Source organism: Lynx canadensis, chromosome E2 (assembly GCF_007474595.2).
Source record: "Lynx canadensis isolate LIC74 chromosome E2, mLynCan4.pri.v2, whole genome shotgun sequence".
NCBI classification, from domain to species: domain Eukaryota; kingdom Metazoa; phylum Chordata; class Mammalia; order Carnivora; family Felidae; genus Lynx; species Lynx canadensis.
Genome location: NC_044317.1, coordinates 41,553,073 through 41,574,522, shown reverse-complemented (window position 1 = coordinate 41,574,522; position 21,450 = coordinate 41,553,073). Strand labels below are relative to the sequence as shown.

At 45.3% G+C, this 21,450-nt stretch overlaps 1 protein-coding gene across 1 annotated transcript in view; it reads right to left on the bottom strand.

The window, feature by feature from the left end:
• Positions 1–21,450, bottom strand: part of TDRD12 (tudor domain containing 12) — a 71,222-nt gene that overhangs the window by 45,137 nt on the left and 4,635 nt on the right. Inside the window, exons 2-8 of the mRNA XM_030299204.1 lie at positions 18,186–18,344; positions 15,876–16,012; positions 14,101–14,220; positions 11,368–11,423; positions 10,041–10,126; positions 4,649–4,838; positions 3,542–3,634 (exon numbers count right to left, since the gene is read on the bottom strand). Of these exons, the coding sequence (XP_030155064.1) occupies positions 3,542–3,634; positions 4,649–4,838; positions 10,041–10,126; positions 11,368–11,423; positions 14,101–14,220; positions 15,876–16,012; positions 18,186–18,344 (841 nt within the window). The remainder of the gene's footprint in view (positions 1–3,541; positions 3,635–4,648; positions 4,839–10,040; positions 10,127–11,367; positions 11,424–14,100; positions 14,221–15,875; positions 16,013–18,185; positions 18,345–21,450) is intronic.

Genomic DNA, 21,450 nt, shown 5'->3' with positions numbered 1-21,450 from the left:
TTTCAATGACTTTTTCCTTCCCCAGATCAGGGAAGTTCTCAGCTATGATTTGTTCAAGTACACCTTCAGCCCATTCTCTCTCTCTTCCTCTTCTGGAATTCCTATTATACGGATATTGTTGCGTTTGATTGCATCACTTAGTTCTCTAATTTTCCCCTCATACTCCTGGATTTTTTTATCTCTCTTTTTCACAGTTTCCTCTTTTTCCATAATTTTATCTTCTAATTCACCTAGTCTCTCCTCTGCCTCTTCAATCCGAGCTGTGGTCACCTCCATTTTACCTGCAACTCATTTATAGCATTTTTAGATCCTCATGACTATTTCTTAAGTCCCTTGATCTCTGTAGCAATAGATTCTCTGCTGTCCTGTATATTTTTTTTCAGCCCAGCGATTAATTTTATGACTGTTATTCTAATTCTGGTTCTGTTATATGCTTAAATCGTTTTTGATCAATTCGTTAGCTGTCACTACTTCCTGGAGTTCCTTTTGAGGAGAATTCTTCCGTTTCATCACTTTTCGATAGTCCCTGGGGTGGCGCGGAACTGCAGGGCACATATATAAACTACACAACATAAAATACACATATAAAATACAGATGTAAACATACGTAGGCACATGTACACATCTTTCCTCAGCTCTGTCCATGGAAGGGCCTGGGCGCAAGTAACACCCCAACAGAAACCAACACCCCTAGCTCCCAGATCTTGGTTTCAAAATGCCACTCTCCATGAAAAACAAGCCAGGGCAACTTGGAGAAATGGTGGATTCCAGGGTTTCGAAAGGAATCGACACTAATATGAATTAATGATAAAAGGAATGATATACTTATGCTTCATGATAGCTGCCTACAAAGTATTTACATGGTGAAGAGTAGCTTTCAGTGGAGAAGCCTGGCAGACGCTACCTTAATTAAGCAATCAAGGATACATTCATCAGTCATGGGACAAATCAAAGTTTTTGTGTCACCTGGTACGATAGGGTAAGCTGAACACAGCATCCCTTTTGAAGGTATCCCTGCCACAGGGCATCAGCTGAATCTTATGACAAAAACACCCACTACAATTGAGACGACGTCTACAAAACGACTGGTCTAGATTCTTCAAAGGTGTCAAGGTCATGAAAGTCAAGGGAAGACTTGAGAAACTATTCCAGCTGAAGGAGAAGAGACGTATCGCCCAAGCACAATAAAGAATGGCGAGCCACACCCTCTGCCATAAAGAAATGGCAGGACGAGTGGCCAAACCCGAATGGTGCCTGAGGCTTACATGATCACGATTATGTCAACTGTTAATCTTCTGATTTTTCTGGCTGTATTGTGAATATCTTTGAGAATACCTTTGTTTTAGGAAAAACACACTCAAGTACTGCCCGGAGCGATCCAGTCAGCAACTTAATTCTCACGTGCTTTTGAAAGACACTTCTCTGTCAAGCTCTCTAACTTTTCTGTAAGTCTGTGATATCTAAAATAAAATCTCACTGAGAAATGGACGTAAGCCCCATGAAAACAGAGACCTGTTCCTTCCCTGAGTCCCTAGAATAGTCCTGACACCCAAGTGGTAATGACCATCTGATGACTAACTACACATGGGTCAGGGTGTGTGAGCTAGTCTGTCACCGAAGTCAAGACCGTCTGTCTAGAACTGATAGACCTAGAAATAAGTAAATTAATCAAACTGTTTAAAATTTGGAGATAACTGCCAAAATAGATAGCTAAGGGGTAAGCTAAAGGCTTGCCTCTAACGAATGCCTAGGGTGAGGAGAGGTTGGAAAGAGAAAATTACTTTCCATTACTCTTGTACTATTTGACTGTTTAAGCAAGTATTAACAAAGTATTGTACTTTCATTTAAAAAATGTAAGGCAACTTCAAGGAGAAGTACCAAAAATTAATTAAAATACAACTGAGGGACGTCTGGGTGGTTCAGTTGGTTAAACTTCTGACTTTGGATCAGGTCACGATCTCATGGTTCATGAGTTCGAGCCCTGTGTTATGCTCTGCGCTGACAGCTCAGAGCCTCAAGCCTGCTTCAGATTCTGTCTCCCTCTCTCTCTGCCTCTCCCCTGCTCATACTCTCTCTCAAATAAACAAACAAACAAACAAACTTAAAAAAAAATACAGTTGAAATACCACCTCACTATGATCACAGGGAAAAGGAAATCTTTGCTTGGACAAGTAATATCTAATAATTTTGTTTTTCACATGACAACCAGTGACATCTCACATTAGCATTTAGTTTACCATCAATCTTTTCCTTTTCAAAGACATGCATAGTCCATTACAACACTGACTACAATAAGGAAAAAATGGGAAACTGTTATTGTCCGGCAATCCGGGCTACTTAAAACAACCAATGATCTATCCATATGACGAAAGCGTGTGCAGTGATTAAGCATAACGTCAAATGCCTGGTATTTTCCCTACTCTGGTAGAAATGGGCACATATTTTTACTTCCATTTGTATTTCTTCCATCAGTAAAAGGGGCTCCTTTCAGCATGGAATTATCATCTGGGACCCCAGCAGGAGCACATCACGAACGGGATGGGGGCCACATGTGCCCCGAGTCTGCCACAGGCCAGGCCGCTGGGCCACATACACTCTGTATGGGAGTAATGGATGGGAACCGTGCCTCTCCATGACACATAGGAGGGAGGGACACTGATAACCCTCTCACGTCACAGCTCATACCTTTAACCCACATGATCCTGGACACATCTGACCTAGAAAGAAGTTCACCCATATGTTAACCAAAACAGTACACAGAAGTTATGTGTAGTAGAATCCCATTTCTGTAAGATAAAAATGGTATACACAATCTCACAACTGGACACTCTGGAAAGAAAGACTCTGGAAACTCCTTAGTAAGTGGCTATTAAAGATGGCAGGTTTTTAAAACTCTGCATATCTGTATTTCTCTATGATAAACAACATTACTGAAGTAATTAAAAATAACGCTAAATGTAGGGAATCACTTCATTGGCCACAGCTTTAACTTAGTTGAGGTTTACAATGTACGTGCATGAAACAACACTCCCATAGGTGTACATGTGCCTGACGTAAGAGGGAGTAAGTGGTGGAGGCACTGCCACAGGGGGTGAGCCAAGAATCAAAGAAGCTGGCAGATTCCGCTCTTGTCCAACATTTCCAACCCATTATGAACCTTGGAGACAGGGAATTAAAGACCGGGTATTTTCACCCTCACAAATGCCACTCATTTTTAGGTGAGCTGCTGCTTAAAAATTGCTCATAAACCCATATGGATACTCAGAGAACAAATAATAATCACTGGTGTGGGGCTGGGCTTGAAAAAATCAGTTTTACGCATAATGCCTCTTATACATGCTCTTTACATTACAATAAAATCCTCTAAGTAGGGACTGCACGGCAAATGATCTCTGCCAGCTTCTACATCATACACGGGTTCCATGAAATTAAGAGAAAGAGAGAAAATTACCATAGCCCTTCTACACAACCCTTAATACTCTTTAGATAGTTGAGTGTTCTTTTACACTGCCTATGAAATGCCACAAGCAAGTAAACTTACCCAGGATCACAGCAGTTGGCCCAAGGTCACCAACAACACCCTTGGGCCATGGATGCTGAAGAGACTGAGCCAGAAAAGTTAAACCATGTGAATCTGATGGAAAGAACACAATTCAGGATTAAAGCATGAAATAAACCCAAACTACAAATGCAAATTCACTGGCCTACTATTTCAGCTCTCGCTTTTGCTGGAAGGTCAGGGGGGGACCTAACTTGGGGCAGGAAAGCAGAGTGAAGGAGCTAAGGAAAACGGAATTGAGAGAGAAACATTTAAAATTGTTTCCACTGTCCATCACAGACTCTTCTCAGATTTCCCTGCTAATAAATAGCTTTTTTTTTTTTTAATTTTTTTTTTTCAACGTTTATTTATTTTTGGGACAGAGAGACACAGAGCATGAACGGGGGAGGGGCAGAGAGAGAGGGAGACACAGAATCAGAAACAGGCTCCAGGCTCTGAGCCATCAGCCCAGAGCCTGACGTGGGGCTCAAACTCACGGACCGCGAGATCGTGACCTGGCTGAAGTCGGACGCTTAACCGACTGCGCCACCCAGGCGCCCCATGCTCTTTTAAAATGTGTCTAAAATGGGGCGCCTGGGTGGCTCAGCACGTTAAGCATCCGACTTCGGCTCAGGTCATGATCTCACAGTTCGTGGGTTTGAGCCCTGCATCAGGCTCTGTGTTGACAGCTCAGAGCCTGGAACCTGTTTCAGATTCTGTGTCTCCTTCTCTCTCTGCCCCTCCCCTGCTCGCGCTTTGTCTAAGATAAGCATAAAAAAAAAAATTAAAAGTGTCTAAAATGGCAGGCATATGACCTTGTTTTAATAATATCTTTAAATTATGAATTTATGGACTTCTGAAAATGTACTTCCATGTTAACAAGAAATGGAGAACAGTTTTCTCCTGGTCTCATAAAAACAAACATCCTGTTGATAGGACCTCAAAACGTGCCACAAAATCACTAGGAGTAAAGTTAAAATATTAAATTCAGAGTCCGAGTCTCTGCCTCTGTATAGGGAAAGTATGCACAGCTTACATCAGTTCAGTAAGATTCATACAAATAAGACAATTAAAAAAAAAAAAAACCCGTATCGATGAGGATGCACTCACTTTCCATTCCCTGAGAATCTTTTCCTTGCAAAAACATTGGCCAAAGAGTAAGCGCTGGATTGAGTTTACTGGAAAAGGATGCAGACTTTCTATTCAATCGTGGTTTCTCTACAGAATGAAGGTTTTTATTCTCCTTGGGTGATATGTAACGAGCAAAGTTCTTCGCAACCAGATCATCATTAACACAGACCTGCACAATTTTGGACGTTTCATGAATGAGACAAATAGAGTCAAGTAAGTGACTGTTCAGAAAATATCCCCAACTTGACCCCAAATTTCAACCTTCAGAAAAAATTATTTTATAGGACATAATTTGATAGAAACCAATTTCTTGACTTTTGCCCTGGTGATGATGAACTAGGTATTTCTGACCAGCCCACCTGATAAGGAAAACAGTAAGAATCTGCACAAAATATAAGAAGTATCTTCTTGAAAGCACTGGAGAGCTAACATGACTTTGCCAAGCAGAGATCTGGGGGGTTGGCAAGACAAAGCACAAATCATCAAAGGAAAAACTGACAGGGGCGTCTGGGTGGGCCAGTTAGTCATGATCTCACGGTCCGTGGGAGTCCGGCTCTGTGCTGACAGTGTGGAGCCTGCTTGGGATTCTGTCTCTGCCCATCCCCTGCTTGTGCACACAGACACGCACACATTCTCTCTCTCTAAAAATAAAGAAACTTTCAAATAAACTTTAAGAAGGAGAAACTGATAAGTAAGACTTATCAAAATTTAACTTTTCCGCTTCTCAAAGATACTGTTTAAGAGATAAAGAGCAGGGGCGCCTGGGCGGCTCAGTTGGTTAAGTGTCCGACTCTTAATTGCGGCTCAGGTCATGATCCCATGGTTCCTGGGATCAGGCCCCCTGCATCGGGCTCTGTGCTGACAGCCTGGAACCTGCTTGAGATTCTCTCTCTCCCTCTTTCTCTGCCCCTTCCCCACTCGTGCTCTCATAAATAAACAAACAAACAAAATTTTTAAAAAAGAGAGATGAGCAATCTACAGAAAGGGAGAAAAAAAATTTTTTTTTAATGTTTACTTATTATTGAGAAAAAAAGAGCACAAGCAAGGGAGGGACAGAGAGAGGGAGACACCGAGTCTGAAGCAGGTTCCAGGCTCTGAGCTGTCAGCCCAGAGCCCAACGTGGGCCTTGAACTCATGAACTGTGAGATCATGACCTGAGCCGAAGTTGGAAGCAAAACTGACTGAGCCACCCAGGCACCCCAAGGAAATATTTTTAAAATTTTCTATCTGGATGGACATGTATCCAGAATATATAAAGAACTCTCAAAACTTAGTAAAAAGACGACAAATAACCCATTTTAAAAACAGGTAAAACACAATGGAATATTACTCAGCCATAAAAAAGGATGAGATTTTTTGCTATTCGCAACACCACAGATGGACCTAGAGGGTATTATGCTAAGTGAAATAAGCCAGAAGACAAACACTGCATGATTTCACTTATGTGTCGAATGTAAAAAGCAACAATACACAAACAGCAGAAACAGAACCATAAATACAGAGACCTGACGGTTGCCAGAGGAGATGGGGGAAGGGGAAGGTACGACATGGGTGAAGGGGAGTAGGAGATACAGGCTTCCAGTTATGGAATGAAACAGTCACAAGGAAAAAGGTTCACAGGGAATATAGTCAATGGTATTGTAACAGTGTTGCATGTGACAAATGGGAGCCACATTTGTGGTGAGCATAGCATGGTACAGGCTCATTAAATCACTATGTTGTACATCTCAAACTGACGTAATGTTATGTATCAAATATATTTCCATTTAAAAAGTCATCAAAAATGGGCAAAATACCCAAATACTTCATCAAAGAAGATACATGGATTGCAACAGCATATGAAAAGATATGTAACATCATGAGTCGTTAGGGAAAATGCACAGTTAAACCACAATGAGATACCACCACACGCCCGTCAAAGTGGCCAGACAAGTGTTGGAGAGGAAGTGGAGGAACCAGCGTCACACATTGTTCATGGAATTGTAAAATAGTTGATCCCTTTGGAAAACAACAGGCCATCTCTTAATACCTACACTACCACCCAGAAATTTGACTTCCACGTATTTATTTTCCCAAGAGAAATGAATGCATGGGTTCACAGGAAGAACTGTATGTGAATAGTCATAGCAGTTTTTTTAACAGTCCCCAACGGTTCCCAAATTCAAATGTCCACCAAGAAGTGAACAGATAAACACACTGTAACATATCCAGACAACGGCAGAGTATTTGACAATAAAAGGGATAAGGTGGACATATGCTAAAATCATTCTGCTGAGTAAAAGAAGCCAGGTAAAAAAGAAAACACCCTGTGCTTCCTTAGAGAGCCAGAAAAGGGATGGTGGGTCCTGTTTTTCTTTTCCTGACAATTACGACCTCATGCACCCACTGTGAGTTCTCTCTGCTAGTAAGCGTGCCTTCTGCACTCCCCGCCCTTGAAGTAAGAACAACTTATCGTCTGCACACAACCACACAGAAGAAAAGAGACCTACTGGAAAAGCAGAAAGAAAGAAGTCGGTAAAGAACTTGTTCAAAGATGTTTTATAAGACCTGTCCAAGAGCCAACATTTTGTTACTTTTACCAAAGTGAAAAATAAGCAGTGAAATGTAAAAATAAGCAATGTGAAATTGACAAGGATGTGGGAGAAACCCAAAATGCACCACCAAGAGTAACAAGGGAACCTTACTGCAAATGAATAACATCATCACCAGGAAGAGGGCTGGGCAAGAAAACAGCCCACCTAAGTAACTTTGGAATAGCCGAAACAGTGTTTCGGCTGCACCTGTAAGGCTAAAAACAAACTTCTTTTTCATAGGAATGTGGGTGAGCAATTCCAGAATTACTCCATGCGAATACTAACATTAATCAAACAAGTATGTGGTAGCTAACAAGAGGTTTCCCCGCTGTTGGGAACAGGTGTCACGATAAGGAATGGGGAGGGCCAGAAAGAAACCTGCGATGCCGGACTGGAATGAGAGATGCGGAGTTGTGTGTGCATGGACGAGCGAGCGCACGTGCACATACTTCCTAACTGTCTGCAGAGACGGCCTACAATCACCGGCCCCCGGGAGCCACAGAGCACACCTTGTGCCCTTGTCTTGCTATCTGAATACCATTCTTGTGCAAGAAGCAGCTGATTCCAGAGCTGGGCTGGAAGGTGACAAAATTGGCCTAGAGCACCTCATGGTACCAAAATGTAGAAAGTTTTCAACAATGATGGGGTACACTGAAAGGACACGTAGGCCACTTTGAAGAAGCTGCTAATGGCCAAATCTGTGACGATTTGAGCAAGAAAATAAGGACAGCAATGGATTATATCCCCTAGAGTAAAACAAACAGCCAAGAGTCCATACTAAGATAAATTACTGAATCAATTTAATAAGTGGGGGGAGAAGGGCCAGTCCTTCTTTACACAATTCCAATTAAAGAATGTAGAAGGCCTGGGGTGCCCGTGTGGCTCAGTCGGTTAAGTGTCCAGCTTCAGCTCAGGCCACGATCTTGAGGTCCGTGAATCTGAGCCCCGCATCGGGCTCCGTGCTGAAAGCTCAGAGCCTGGAGTCTGCTTCGGATTCTGTGCTGCCCTCTCTCTCTCTGCCCCTGCCCGAATCGTGCTCTGCCTCTGTCTCTCAAAAATGAATAAATGTTAAAACAAATTTTTTTCAAAATGTAGAAGGCCTGACGCAAAAGGGGCAAGCACCACGGAAATAAGCACTGCAGGCAAGAATCACTGAGGCGTATCTGCACAGCCCCAGGGTATCTCCCCGTAAGATACTTCACAATTTGAAAAGGAAAAAGCAGTAACTGCACAGGGCACACCCGGCGGACACCACCTTAACCAGGTGATGGAGGTGAGCCCGACCGTCAACATCAGAAACCCCCTGCGAGGATGCAGACAAGGGCACGAAGGTCACTTCTGTAACATTCTTGCCCCAAATGTACCACCTCAGTCTAATCACATCAGGCAAACCCAAGTTGAGCAACATTCTACAAAATAACTGGACAACACTCCAGAAGTGTCAAGGTCTTAGAAGATGAGGAAAGACCAAGGAACTACCACCGACAGGAGGAGACTAAGGAGACAGCATGAGATCCCGGATCAGGTCCTAGAGCACAGAAAGCAATTTAGTGGGAAAATGGGAAAAACTCAAACTAGGTCCATGGATTTGCCGAAACAGCATTTTAGGGGCAGCTGGGTGGCTCCAGTCAGTTAGGCATTTGACCCTCGATTTGAGCTTAGGTCACGATCTCACGGTTCGTGGGTTTCAAGCCCTGTGTCAGGCTCTGGGCTTCTAGCGCCAAGCATCCTTACAATTCTCTCTCCCTCTCTCTCTGCCCCTCGCCCCCACTCGGCATGTGCATTTGCACTCTGTCTCAAAATAAAAATGTTTTAAATGTTTATTTATTTTTGAGAAAGACCGAACACGAGCAGGAGAGGGGCAGAGAGAAAGGAAGACACAGAATCCAAAGCAGGTTCCAGGCTCTGAGCTGTCAGCACAGAGCCCGACACGGGGCTTGAACTCACCAACTGTGAGATCATGACCTGAGCTGAAGTTAGACACCTAACCGACTGAGACACCCAGGCGCCCTGAAAATAAAATAAATCCACAGTTAAGATGCCTCCTGTTGCTCCATCTTTTTGCCCTGTGCCACCCTCCATAAGGGGGGCAGCCACCCTAATGGTAATGTCTGATAACGGGGATAGGGAGTTCACGTTATGCCCACCTCCTCCCTACTTAGGTTATCTCAATTTTCTAGGATGAGCACATATTACACATAGTGAGAAAATTATGGGTGGAAAAAAAGCAACGAACTCAAAGCCATACAAATATGTGTATTTATAAAAACTACGTCCTGGGGGGCACGTGGGTGGCTCAGTCAGTTAAGCATCCGATTCTTGATTTTGGCTCAGATCTCACGGTTCGTGAAATGGAGCCCCAAGCTGGTCTCTGTGCTGACGCAGGGAGCCTGATGCGGGGCTTGCGCTCATGAACCACGTGATCATAACCTGAGCCGACGTCAGACGCTCAACAGACTGAGCCACCCAGGCACCCCAACTTTTTTATTTTCTTGAAGTTTATTTATTTATTTTGAGAGAGAGCAAGAGCATGCATGCGTGTGGGGGGGAGGGGCAGAGGCAGAAGAAGAGAGAGAATTCCAAGCAGGCTCCACGCTGGGCACCGTGCCTGATGTGGGGCCCCATCCCATGATCTGAGATCATGACCTGAGCCGAGATCAAGTTGGACACTTAACCGACTGGACCACCCCGGGGCCCCTAGGTGTGAATGACACTCTTTTCCTTAGTGTTTACTCTTTATTAAAATAAAACACTTAAGTAACGACAAAACATTCTTCAAATGCAACTCTTTCACTTACTTTCTCATTTTCTATGGTTACGTAAAGGTAGACCTCAAAAGTATCTTCTTCCACGGCGCACAATTTGGCTTCCACCTGGGTAGTTGCTAAACAGCATGAATGAACAAACGTAAAAGAGCTGATATTAAAAGTGTACTTGGAACAATCGTATTCCACCTATCAATCTGTACTCACCACTTAGCATCACCCACCTATCAATCTGTACTCACCACTTAGCATCACCCAGAGCCACCAGGGCTGCCGGCTTCCCCGCCAGGGGCGGTGGGTGGGCGGAGACCAAGGCTCTCCCCGCGTGGAATCAGCCACGCTTCCCCTGCCTGCGAACACCTTGAGCAGCTCTTGGCCCTCTTCCCTTCCGGTGCCTCCCAAATCCACTTCCCGCTCAGTCTCCCGCCTGAGTCACTCCACACTGCCGACGCCCCGGCAAACAGAGCTGCCGGCGCCTCTCTGAGACCCAAGAAGCCACACTGCAGTTCCAGGCTTGGGCACCTTCAGGCCCCACGCGACGTCCGTCACAAACGCGTTTCATTTCACAACTGTCACCGTCATTTCCGGGAGAGGAGACCGGGCTCAGAGAAGGCTGCAGGGCAGGATGCAATCCCAGGAGCTCTGCTCCCTCCACACCTGTATCTCCTAGTGTCCCCCCCCCCCCCCCACCGTGGGCTCACGAGGGCCCAAACTCCACAGCCAGAGACCTTCCCAACCTCTCCTGTCTCCCAGGCCCCAGCACCTGGCTCTCCCTTCGCCCAGACAGTGGGGCGGCACAGGGGAGGGGCCGGGACCCCAGCAGGCACCAGGCAGCAGCCCAGGCATTTCACCCCCACTTTTCCTCAGAACAGCTCTGGGAGGCAGGCATAGGCATTTGGCTCGACTGCCAGGGGTCAGGACAGACGTCACACGAGACTGTACTTTACGGTCGACAATACAAAGAGAGCACACTGTATAGCTTCTCTGAGACTGCCTATGCATCTTAAATAGGCAACAATGATCACTACACATCACTGAAAAAAGAGAGGCTTTCCATCAATTGCAGGTTTAGTGAAATGCACGGACATTTATTTTGTAGTGCGCAGCTTCCATGCAAACCAAGGGGCAGGACTCTTGTTGGGGAAGGGTCCCTCACCCGAACAGCCCCTTTCTCATTCTCCAGGACTGACATCCACACACACTCCCAAAATTTCAGGGGTGCAGAGTCACTGTGACACAGGGTGGACGGAGTTCCAGGTAACAGATGAACACGCACATCTCAAACCCCTTCACCAACGGAAAGATAAACCCCCTGAGTGTCAGTTCAAAGCAGGCTGCGGTGATGATGCACCTGCCTTACCTTTCAGGATGTTCTGAAAGTACTGAATAGCCGCACTGTCCCACTTCTTGGCAGGTCTGGAACAGGAAACAGATGCCACCTTATCAAACACAAATCTGAGGCTAGGACACCAACATCATTTTGTAAGCCACAAGCTGGACGTTTCTGACACTGCGTGGTGAACATATGACACGGATGCTGGGGAGCTCGGCCCCGGCTCTGGCTTTGGGGGTGACCATCGCAGCCACGCCCTGCAGGGGGCCCTCTTGCCACTGCCGCCTGCACCCAGTGCAGAACCTCACAGAGAACAGGCCCCATCTTGGGGCTTCCAGAGTGGCCGGTGCATCGCCTTCCCAACACCAGTGTCCCCAGTGACCTGGGACATATCTGTCTCCCCAGCCAGAACACAAGCTCCCTGGGGCAGGGACGCTGCGTGTGCAGCACTCCACAGGTGACTGGTTAGACCAATATGGTAAGAGCGGCTGGGGGAAAGCTGGCCATCGGTGCCTCACAGCCTCTGTCTCCTGCTTTCTACCTATCACCTTGCCCTTTCCTGTGCTTGCTTTGGAAAGAAAATCTAAGAAGAGCTGTAGGCGGTGGAAGACAAGGAGAAACCAGTATTTGGAAGCAAGGAACAAAAATAATGGAAGTAAAGGTAGAGTGACCAGTTTTCTGTCTCCGCTGGTTTGATTCCCCAGAGATGCCACCACCACGCTCCAGGGGCTGTTTTAAGGATCAAATGAGGTAACATACACAAAGCACCCAGCCCCATGCCTGGGCTAAGATGTTGTTTTTACTAAAATAGATATTAAGCACATTACTTCAAGAAAATCACAAAGGGTTTCTAAATGGAGGCAAAAAAAAAAATTTAAGACAGTGGTTCTAAAACATTGCTACACACAAAAAATTACCTAGTAAGTTTTTAAGAATGAAAGAAAATGGCCCAAAAGAAAAATCGATCTAGGCTTTCACAGGTAAACCAATCATACAGTCTGTCTCTTTCTCTCACGCAAAAAATAACCACATGAAGAGATACCCAACTTTATAAGTTGGAAAAATACAAATTAAAAACAAAATACCATTTTCACCCAGGAAACAAGCAAAAATTTAAAAAGCCTGGTGATAATTAACGTTGTATAGGGAAAGAGCACTCTATACCCCAGTGACGCGAGTATAAATTGCTAGGCCTCCTGGAGGACCGTGTGACAAAATCTACAGAAACCGTAAAACACATACTGTCACAGACGTTCTAGGTGAAGTGCAAACACAAAGGTACCACGTGTGCCTGTACGGAGGGTGCGTCCAAGGCTGGGAAAGCTCCCTGAGGAGCACCGCAGTGCTGGGAAGGTGGTGACCAGACGGGGAAGAACGAGATACAGTCTGCCTCTGAGGGACAGCTGGGAGTGGACAGACCCGCACCAAAGTCAGCCCTGGAGGGGAAGGAGCTCGCTGCTCTGGAAGTGGGACCGGGAGGAGGCAGGGGCTGCTGCTGCCTGTGGGACCCACTCTCCCACAGTCTCTGAGGCCAGAGCGGTGTGGGCTGGCCGCAGGGAGCCTGGCGGGGCATCGGCAGGGACAAGATGGCTAAGCATCTACAGTGCAGCTTCTGAGGCCAGCCACAGGGCGATGCACTCACCCTCTCAAGGAAACTGTAGGTGCTGGGGGTGCAGGGAGTGGGAATGGAGGGTCTCCACAGATCCCATGAAAGCATCCACAAGAAGAGTGGCTTCCAAGTTCAGAGAACACGATGCAACATCACCAGGACGTGTAAGTTAAGCCGGAAATGTGCTGGGCCTTACACTTTTTCTTCCCACAATACCACAGTCCAGGGTGGGGGGGTACCAGGTGGAAGGGCAGGGCTGCCTCAGGACCTCAGGTAGCACTTGGTCAAGACAGCAGAGATCGCAGCCATACCCCTGCCACAGTACTGCCCAGTGCAGGGACCCATCCTGCACAAATATTGGCAATGCGGCCCAACACTAGGAAAACGAGGCAGAGGCGGGGGGTGGGGTGGGGTGGGTGATATGTGCACACGTACTGCCTGCGTGTACACATCTCCATACCCCTATGTTGCATACGCACGTATCCGCATTCTCACAGCAATGTTCAGCGCACAGTGCTCCGGGAACACTCTAGCTGGCTCTCAAGACGGGAGTGGTTACGTACAGCAAACAGCCAGTTATGTTCACCACAGAAAGGCCAACAGTAGAAGGTACTATGTTGTATTAGCAAAGAGCTTCAGCACACATTCTTAGGTTAAATTTGCAAATAAGGCAGTATGTTCTATTTTCATGAAAGGCTCTGCGCAAATGAACACATAGGAAGCCCTGAATGAGCTCTGCAAATTCTGAGCCTAGACAGGTCGCAGAGGCCTGGGTGGAGAGAGGGGCTGGAGAAAAATACGATGGGCAATTTTTTTTTTTAAATACTCTATGAGCCTATACTTGGCAATGTTTCTCTTCACACTTAATTTCCTACTTTTTGTAACTTTAAAAAAAAAAAATCGCAGAGCACGGAGCTCAGGCTCGCCTATAAGCCCCTCAACTGCAGCCTCTGGAGAGGGGTCTGCCCAGGGAATTCTCACGGCCAGGTGCCAGGTTCCACACATACCAACTCAGAAGATGCCTCCTGAGGAACAAAGAGGCCTCTAGAATCACTCAGCGCTACTCAACGGGAAGAGACGCACTGTAACATCATCCACTTGATTTCGTGACTTTTACCCAAGATTCAGCATCTGTTACAGGCGGTACTTACACAATTTCAGCACTATCTTCGCAGAAGTCAATGTGTAACGTAACAGGTTTCGTGCAGTACAGTCTGAATTTTTTCGCTCGGTAGGGAAGCTGCATAAAAGTTTCTACTGCAACTCGGATGCTTAAGAGCAAAACAGAAACAGTTCCATTACAAAGAAAACTTACATATAAAGTATTTCTTTAAAGTACACCAATGCAATTAACATACCTAAAATACACAAAAACCAATTCTTTGTTTCTAAGAGAGCCGCCAACAGCAGGAAGTGACTGGCAGACATCTGCTCAAGTCAGGGGGAGGGAACTGGTTCTCAAGGTGGGGGTAAAGCACAGATACGTGACTAGCGTGTAGGTGGATATTCAGTGTATCTGTCGTTAAAACTTCATGGTGTGGGGGCGGGAGGTACCAGAAAAATTATGTCTAACATGGCTCCTCAGACTGAGAAACACTAGGAAATAATGCACAATCCTGTGAAATCAATTCAACTTAAGATTTTTAAACATTAATTTCAACAGACAACCAGGATTATCTTAAAATTTCTGTAAATGAGCAGAAACTCATTGGGTTTTTTGAGGTGTTTTTATAATTAATGTTCATCAACGCTGCACAAAAGAGGGACTCAGATTTGATGAACACGTTGTTCAGCAGTTTCATTTCCATTCTTCAGGCAAACGACAGTCCACGTGCATCACCATTTCGACAGAAGCCGGTTCTCGATGCCCTGTATGGGCAGCCTCACCACATCTTGTCTCAACCGTTCACAAAAAGGTGGCCGTCCTAACTGCCCCTCCAGGTCTCCCTGTGCTCTGTTTAATCACAGGGCTCTCTTGCCCGAAACAAGCAAAACTGAAAACTCCAAACACTAAAAATCTTTCCAAAGAATTCAACACAACATTTGATTTTATAACAATTCTGATTACTTATAAAGGTGCGGAATCACAAGCTAGAAAGGCATCTTTTTCTTAAATGTCTGCCAATTCCCAATGTCCGATAAGTCCTTTAGCCATGAAACTCTTCCACTCAAGATAAACCTCTCACTGCAACTAAAGTCTTTTGGAAGAAGGGTCCTCAAGTTAATTATCAAACCAATATCCTCTCACTTGGTGGCAGGAAACTATAAAAAAAAAAATTGCCACAAAGCCTCCTTGTTGATAGTGTTTTCTAACGAACTCTTAGTGGGTGGTCCTAGAGTCAATGAGGGCTCCTTCTCAACTGTTTCCCCACCTAATTTGACCGATGGTCACGCGCTTGCTCTGCTAAGTAAAATGACCAGAATACTCAGACAGGTGCTCTAATCCCCCACAACCGGAGGCCGCACCACCACAGGCCCCCTCTGTGGGGACAAGATGACTCTCCGCCTCCCTGAGGACCCACCCCATCACGTGACCACACTGAGAGGGGAGGCCAGGAAGGAAGGTGGAAGAAGGGCCCAGCTACCTGATGAATCCTCACTCTGCCCACTTGCCCTTACAGTGACTGCACGTAGAACTGGAACCTGCAAGCCTTCCCTAGGGAAGCTAAAAAAAAAATCCCAGTTTTGTGACCGGTATCCCCTTACTTTATTGACACTCTCCTTTAAAACTAATAGTGGTCTCCTTAAAAAGCGTAAGGCAAAATAAATACGTAGGTACTTTTTTGAGAGAGAGAGGGCGCAAGTGAGCAAGGAGCAGAGAGAGACAGAGAGAGAGAAGCGGGACTCGAACTTGCGAACCACGAGATCATGACCCGAGCTGAAGCCAGATGCTTAAAGACTGAACCACCCAGGGGCCCATACGTACTTTTTAGATTTCACTGGGATGTACTTGGCAAAGTCCACCAGGAAGCACTCCGCCAGGTGATGGTCCGCCAAAGACACCAGCGACTTAATGACAGCCCTGCACCAGCACTTCAGTTCCTGGCAGTAAACCACACACACCTGCGAAGTAACCACTGCAGTGTGAAAACCTTGAGTGACGGAAAGGTACTCCCGCACCATCGCCACCTACACCTTCCCTCACAGGAGGAAGGCATGTGTGGAGGCGGGGGCTGCCCACGCTAACCGCTGCTGGGCGGGGAACAAGAACACAGGACACCCGAATCCTTTTTCCTTGCTTCTCTTAACTACGTTTTGACGCCTTAACCGGGGACAATTTTTTGAAAGGAAAGTGCATCATCGCTTTGCCTCCTCAAATCGGAAACAAAGCTTACAAATAATTGTCAATGACACGGCTACGCCCCTGTGACACCGCGCCCCAGGCTCATCTTCCCCATCCTGATTCCTGGGGCTTTTCCTGCTCTCCAACTTTGGTTCACTCTGTCACAACTGAACATTGGCTCCAGGACGATGCGGATGTCTGTTTTCTGTACTGTCAGGTTTCCAGCACCTAGAACGGTGCCTGCCATGCGTTAAGTCTCAAAAACCACCTAAACGGCTGCAGCCTGTTTTCAGGGAAACCGCCCTGCAGGAGTGATAGCCCCCTGGCACCCCGAACGTCCCACAGGACTGCCGGGCCAGAGCTGACTCGACTGCAACCAAGACAGGCAAACCAGATGCTGAGCACAGGCTCACAAAGGGCCCAACAGGGAAGACGTGATTGCTGCCCTCGGGAACTGAAGCTGGACACTAGGTGCAGCCATGTTGCAAGGGCTGGGTTCCCGGGAGCCTCACAGAATTCCAAAGTCAAAAGACTCCAGAGAAATCTTGCAAAAGGACGGAGAATATTTCTGTTTAACGCTGAGTTCAAAGCAACTTTTAGGAATGGTGGGAACACTTAACAGTTCACACAGCCGGTCGGCTTTGAACTGGTGACGTACAGGGCTTCCGCTAGCCCAAAGTGGGGTAACTTAAGCATCAAGAACAGAGATTACTACTGATGAATACGTTAAAAGCCAAGAGTTCAATACAGTACTTAAAAAATGAAAAGAAGGAGGGAAAACAACATAAACCTCCGGACACCGATGTAGGCTACTGGGCACATCACGAGGTGGAACACTGGTAAGGGAAAGAATCAAGCAACTCTTCTACCTATCCAGTGCGATCGGTACTATTTCTGGGTAGCCAAACCATCTTAATAGGGAGGGAAAGTTCTCTGCAGATGAATTCGAACTCATGAATACAGAAGGAATGTGAAAACGACCTTTTTGCAAGCTTAACCAGAAGGACAGATTCAGGCCGTGCTGGTCACTGCACGGTGCTGCCACTCAAGGAAGAGCTGAGGGCAGCCCCCCACCCCGAGGGGGGGGCTCAGGCTGTCACTATCTGAATCCGCTGGTCTTCACCCAAAGTGATATTCGTTCCAAATTTAACACAGGATGAAGCTCTCAGCCCCAATCGTTCTGAGGGGGGTCGTAGGGAGTGACCCTAAATCCAATCAAAGCTTTATCTTTAACTAACAGTCCACATAAAACAGAGGAGATAGAGGGAAAGTTCACCACCACCACAAACAAGGAGGCACTTGGGCAATCCAAAATGTGGAATATTTTAAAAGGGCAATTGACTGGGTTTTGTTCCTTCAACAAGTCGATGGTATGGAGAAAAATAATAAATGTTATTACTGATGATTTCTTTGGAAGTGGGAAGGAATTCAAATTATTTCTAATAATCTTCTCTTGTCATACTATTAGAAAAATTCAAACTCTCCTGAAACATGACTGACGTGTAGAGAGAATCAGACAATGGGCCTGGGAACCAAAGTGGCAAGAAAGGAAGGAGGGGCCATGACATCAAGTAAGGAAAATAAACAGGCGTGAGTTGGTCAAAGTCATGAGCAACAAAAGGGAGTCATATGCCCTAGACTGAAAACCCCATGCCCTCTTGCCTGAGGCCCCCACACCTGTGATGGAACGGAAATAACCCTCCAGTTCCCTGCCCCAGGAGGACCACCCAAAGCCTCAATTTTCGATGACATTTCATCTCCTGATGCCTCACATGAACCTTCTACAACGTCTGCTTTCCAGGACCAGCCTGAATCCTGTGCAGCCGGAAGAACCTAACACAAGGCAACGATAACAAGCAATTAAAATACTCTAAAAGATTTTTATCGCCAAAACAGCAGACATTTCAAGTAGTATTTCAAGACTCAGTGCTTAAAGCAAATTGAGATACATACCTGCCCCTCTTCCAACATTAACGGCTTTGTTTCTATATCTTGACACATGCTATTATAGAAGTCATTCATGGCACTATTTAGTTTTTGATAATCAACTTCATGATCTAAAAACGGACTACATCCTTTTATAATAACCCAGAAGCATCCCGGATCTTCAATCTGTAAGAATTTTAAAAGACAAACAAAACAATGCATGATTTAAAAGTAGAACCATAAAATAATAAACCTTAGAGGCATGATAACTGTTATGAACTTAAGTGATCTACCAAATTCTTGATGCGTACCTCTGTGTTAAATAGTCACACCAAAGGTAAGAGATAAAAGACAAAAAAGATACAGATCAACTCATCACACTGTATACCTCAAACTTACACAATGTTATACGTCAATTATATTTCAATAAAGCTGGAAAAAAAGGTAGAAGATGCAAAGATATAATTCTAAAACACATAGAAAAATAAAAAAACACATAACCAATAATATGTAATTTTGAATTATGTGCGTCAAAAAGTAAACTGAGATCAAAGCCCTCGAACTCCTATATTTAAGTATTTGTAATAAAATACAAAAGCAAGGTCCCAAATAATGTTCTCAATATTGTCTTTTGTAAGAAAGGGAAGGAAATATGAATACACGCATATTCTGCTCATATTAAAAGGAAGACAACAGATAAACCAGAACAAACACAAGTTATTACCTACAGGAAGCCAGCTTGTTATGTATCAGTGTTCTTGAAAACTAGGATTTTCATTGTTAGAAGACACAAATGTAAAATGAAAAGTTAACTTTGAATTGAAAGTATCAATAGGAACCCATGACTTTTTAAATGCACTTATTTCCTAAGTCTGCCTACTGAAAGGGCCTAAAAGCAATGCCATCCCAAGACTTTGGCTCCTAGGTAGCAGGTGGCAGAAGTACCGGTGTTCACTTTATTCTCTTTTTCTAAATGTTTGACTATTTTAATAGGAAATAGTTGGGAAAAAGAACAGCGGGCCATTCTGGCTCCCGTTCATGGCAGACTAATTTCCATGGACTAACCCCCCTGTAAGCAACAATGATAAGCCCTGGGAAAAGAAACACAAAATAACAATTTAAAGGCCCTGAACAGACTAGAAACAGAGGGACCGGACGCTTGCAAAGCGGGGAGCCTTGGGTGGGTCTGGGTACAGCTTTCCAGCCCAGGCTGAGGGGCTGCAACACGGGCAGAAAGACAGTGTGGCTTGAGGAACCAGAGAAGGGAGTTTGCGGCTATGGGAGTAGCTGTTAAGTTTAGGGAGAAATTCTTTTTTTTTTTTTTTTTTTTTTTTTTAGGGAGAAATTCTGAAAGAGCCACGCTGGGCAGAGCCAAGTTGCCCAGCTAAGACCCCTGCAGTCCAGAGAAAAGCAATCATTACAGGGTGGACAGAAGCACTACACCGTTTTAGCTGCTGCCTGTGAGAACTGCAAACTCTCGCATGCGACAGCCCCGGAGGCCTCTGGAGGCCGTGTCCCGAGGATGACCCCAGCCCCTCTATGACGCCTGGCCTGGGGAAGGAAGCTCAAGGCTGCCAGGAGAACTCACTGTCTGTTCCGGCCAGCTTCTCAGAGCCCCTCGGCCTCCCTTCCTGTGAGCATTCCCTAAAGAGGGCTTTCAGGTGCCAGCACTTCCTGTCCCCTTGAGATGTGCCTGCATCTCCCACTACTCAGGAGTCTCTCTTGAGGACCCGAAAGCCATTCCTGCGACATGGTATCACTCGGGAGGCAGGGACAGAAGCCGCCTTTCTCGGCTAGCAGCCACGCTGGCCTACTCACAGGACGCTGACCAGCCCTGTTGGTTTTCACCAGAGCCCCTCCCCTCCTCTTCCTCTGCCTTCCTTTACCATGCTCGGCCACCTCTGCCCTTCCGAGCTCCTTCGCTGCCAGCAGCCAAGGCTTTAACTACTGTCGGCCTTTGTTTGTCCCTGGCACCCATCGCAGGAAAACAGTCTACGGCACCAGTCCTGCCAAATTAAAGAGGCTTAGGATGCACCGCAGGCCCGCCACAGAAACCCCCAGGTGCCAGGCCTGAGAATACAAGACCACGCTACCGGGCAAAGGAAATGTGCCCTACCAGCTTGCCCCACGCCAACAGGTGCTTGAAAAGCATAAACCAAGCCTCCCAGAGGCCAGATGTAGCAAGTGACTAAGGCACAGGTCAGCACTCTTTGCCATAACCACAATATCCAGGGTAGCAATTACTAGACATGTAAAGACATGAACAGGTGGTTATGTGGCCAAGGAAAATAACAGTAAGAAGAAAGTGAACCCAAGATTGCCCAGGTGTTGACATGAACTGGCAAGGACTTAAAAGCAGCTGTTATAAATATGCAGAACAACTTAAGGATAAGCGGTTATACTGAGTTTGTTTTCCCAAGAGGAGAATCTCATGTAAAAAATGGAAACTTTAAAGAAAAACCCTTTGGAAAAGGTGAATTCCAGAACTAAAAAGTAAAACCTACAAAAAAAAAAAAAAAAAGTACTAGCGGTATATGGTCTCAACAACTATTCAACATCGTATAATAAGATAAGAAAAAGGTTTTCAGGAAGATTGGAAATGAAGAAAGAAAACGGTCTCTATTCACAAACGAGAACATCTGCATAGAAAATCCTAAGGAATCTACCAAAAATAATGTCAGAACTAGTTAAGTGGCTATACCAAGGTTCCAGGGTACAAGGTCAAATATTGAATTCAACTGTATGTACATCATACTCCAGCAATGAAAACTGGAAATTTAACTTAAAGAAAAATAGTGCTATTTTCAACAGCACCAAAAGACAGGAATTACTTAGAAATGAATCTAACAAAATAACTACAAACGTGTGTGGTGAAAGGTATACAAACTAATGAACTAGATCAAAGAAGACCTCTAATGCAGATATGCGGTGTTCACGGATTGTTAAAATGTCGATTTTCCCCTCGATGATCTATAAATACAACTCCATTCCATCAGGAATTGAGAAATCGATGAACTTACTATGAAATTCTTATTGGAAAGGCAAAGGAACTAGAATGGCCCAAATAATTCTGGAAAATACCAACAGTGTTGGAAAACTCATAACATCCGATTTCCAGACTTACCATAAAGCTACAGTCATCAGAAAAGTGTGACACTGGAGAAAGCACAGACACAGCAACAGAACAGACATACATTCACACATATATGATCAAATAATTTTCAATAATGGCACAAAAGCAATTTGCTGGAGAAAGGATAGTTTTCTAACAAATGATACTAGAACAATTAGT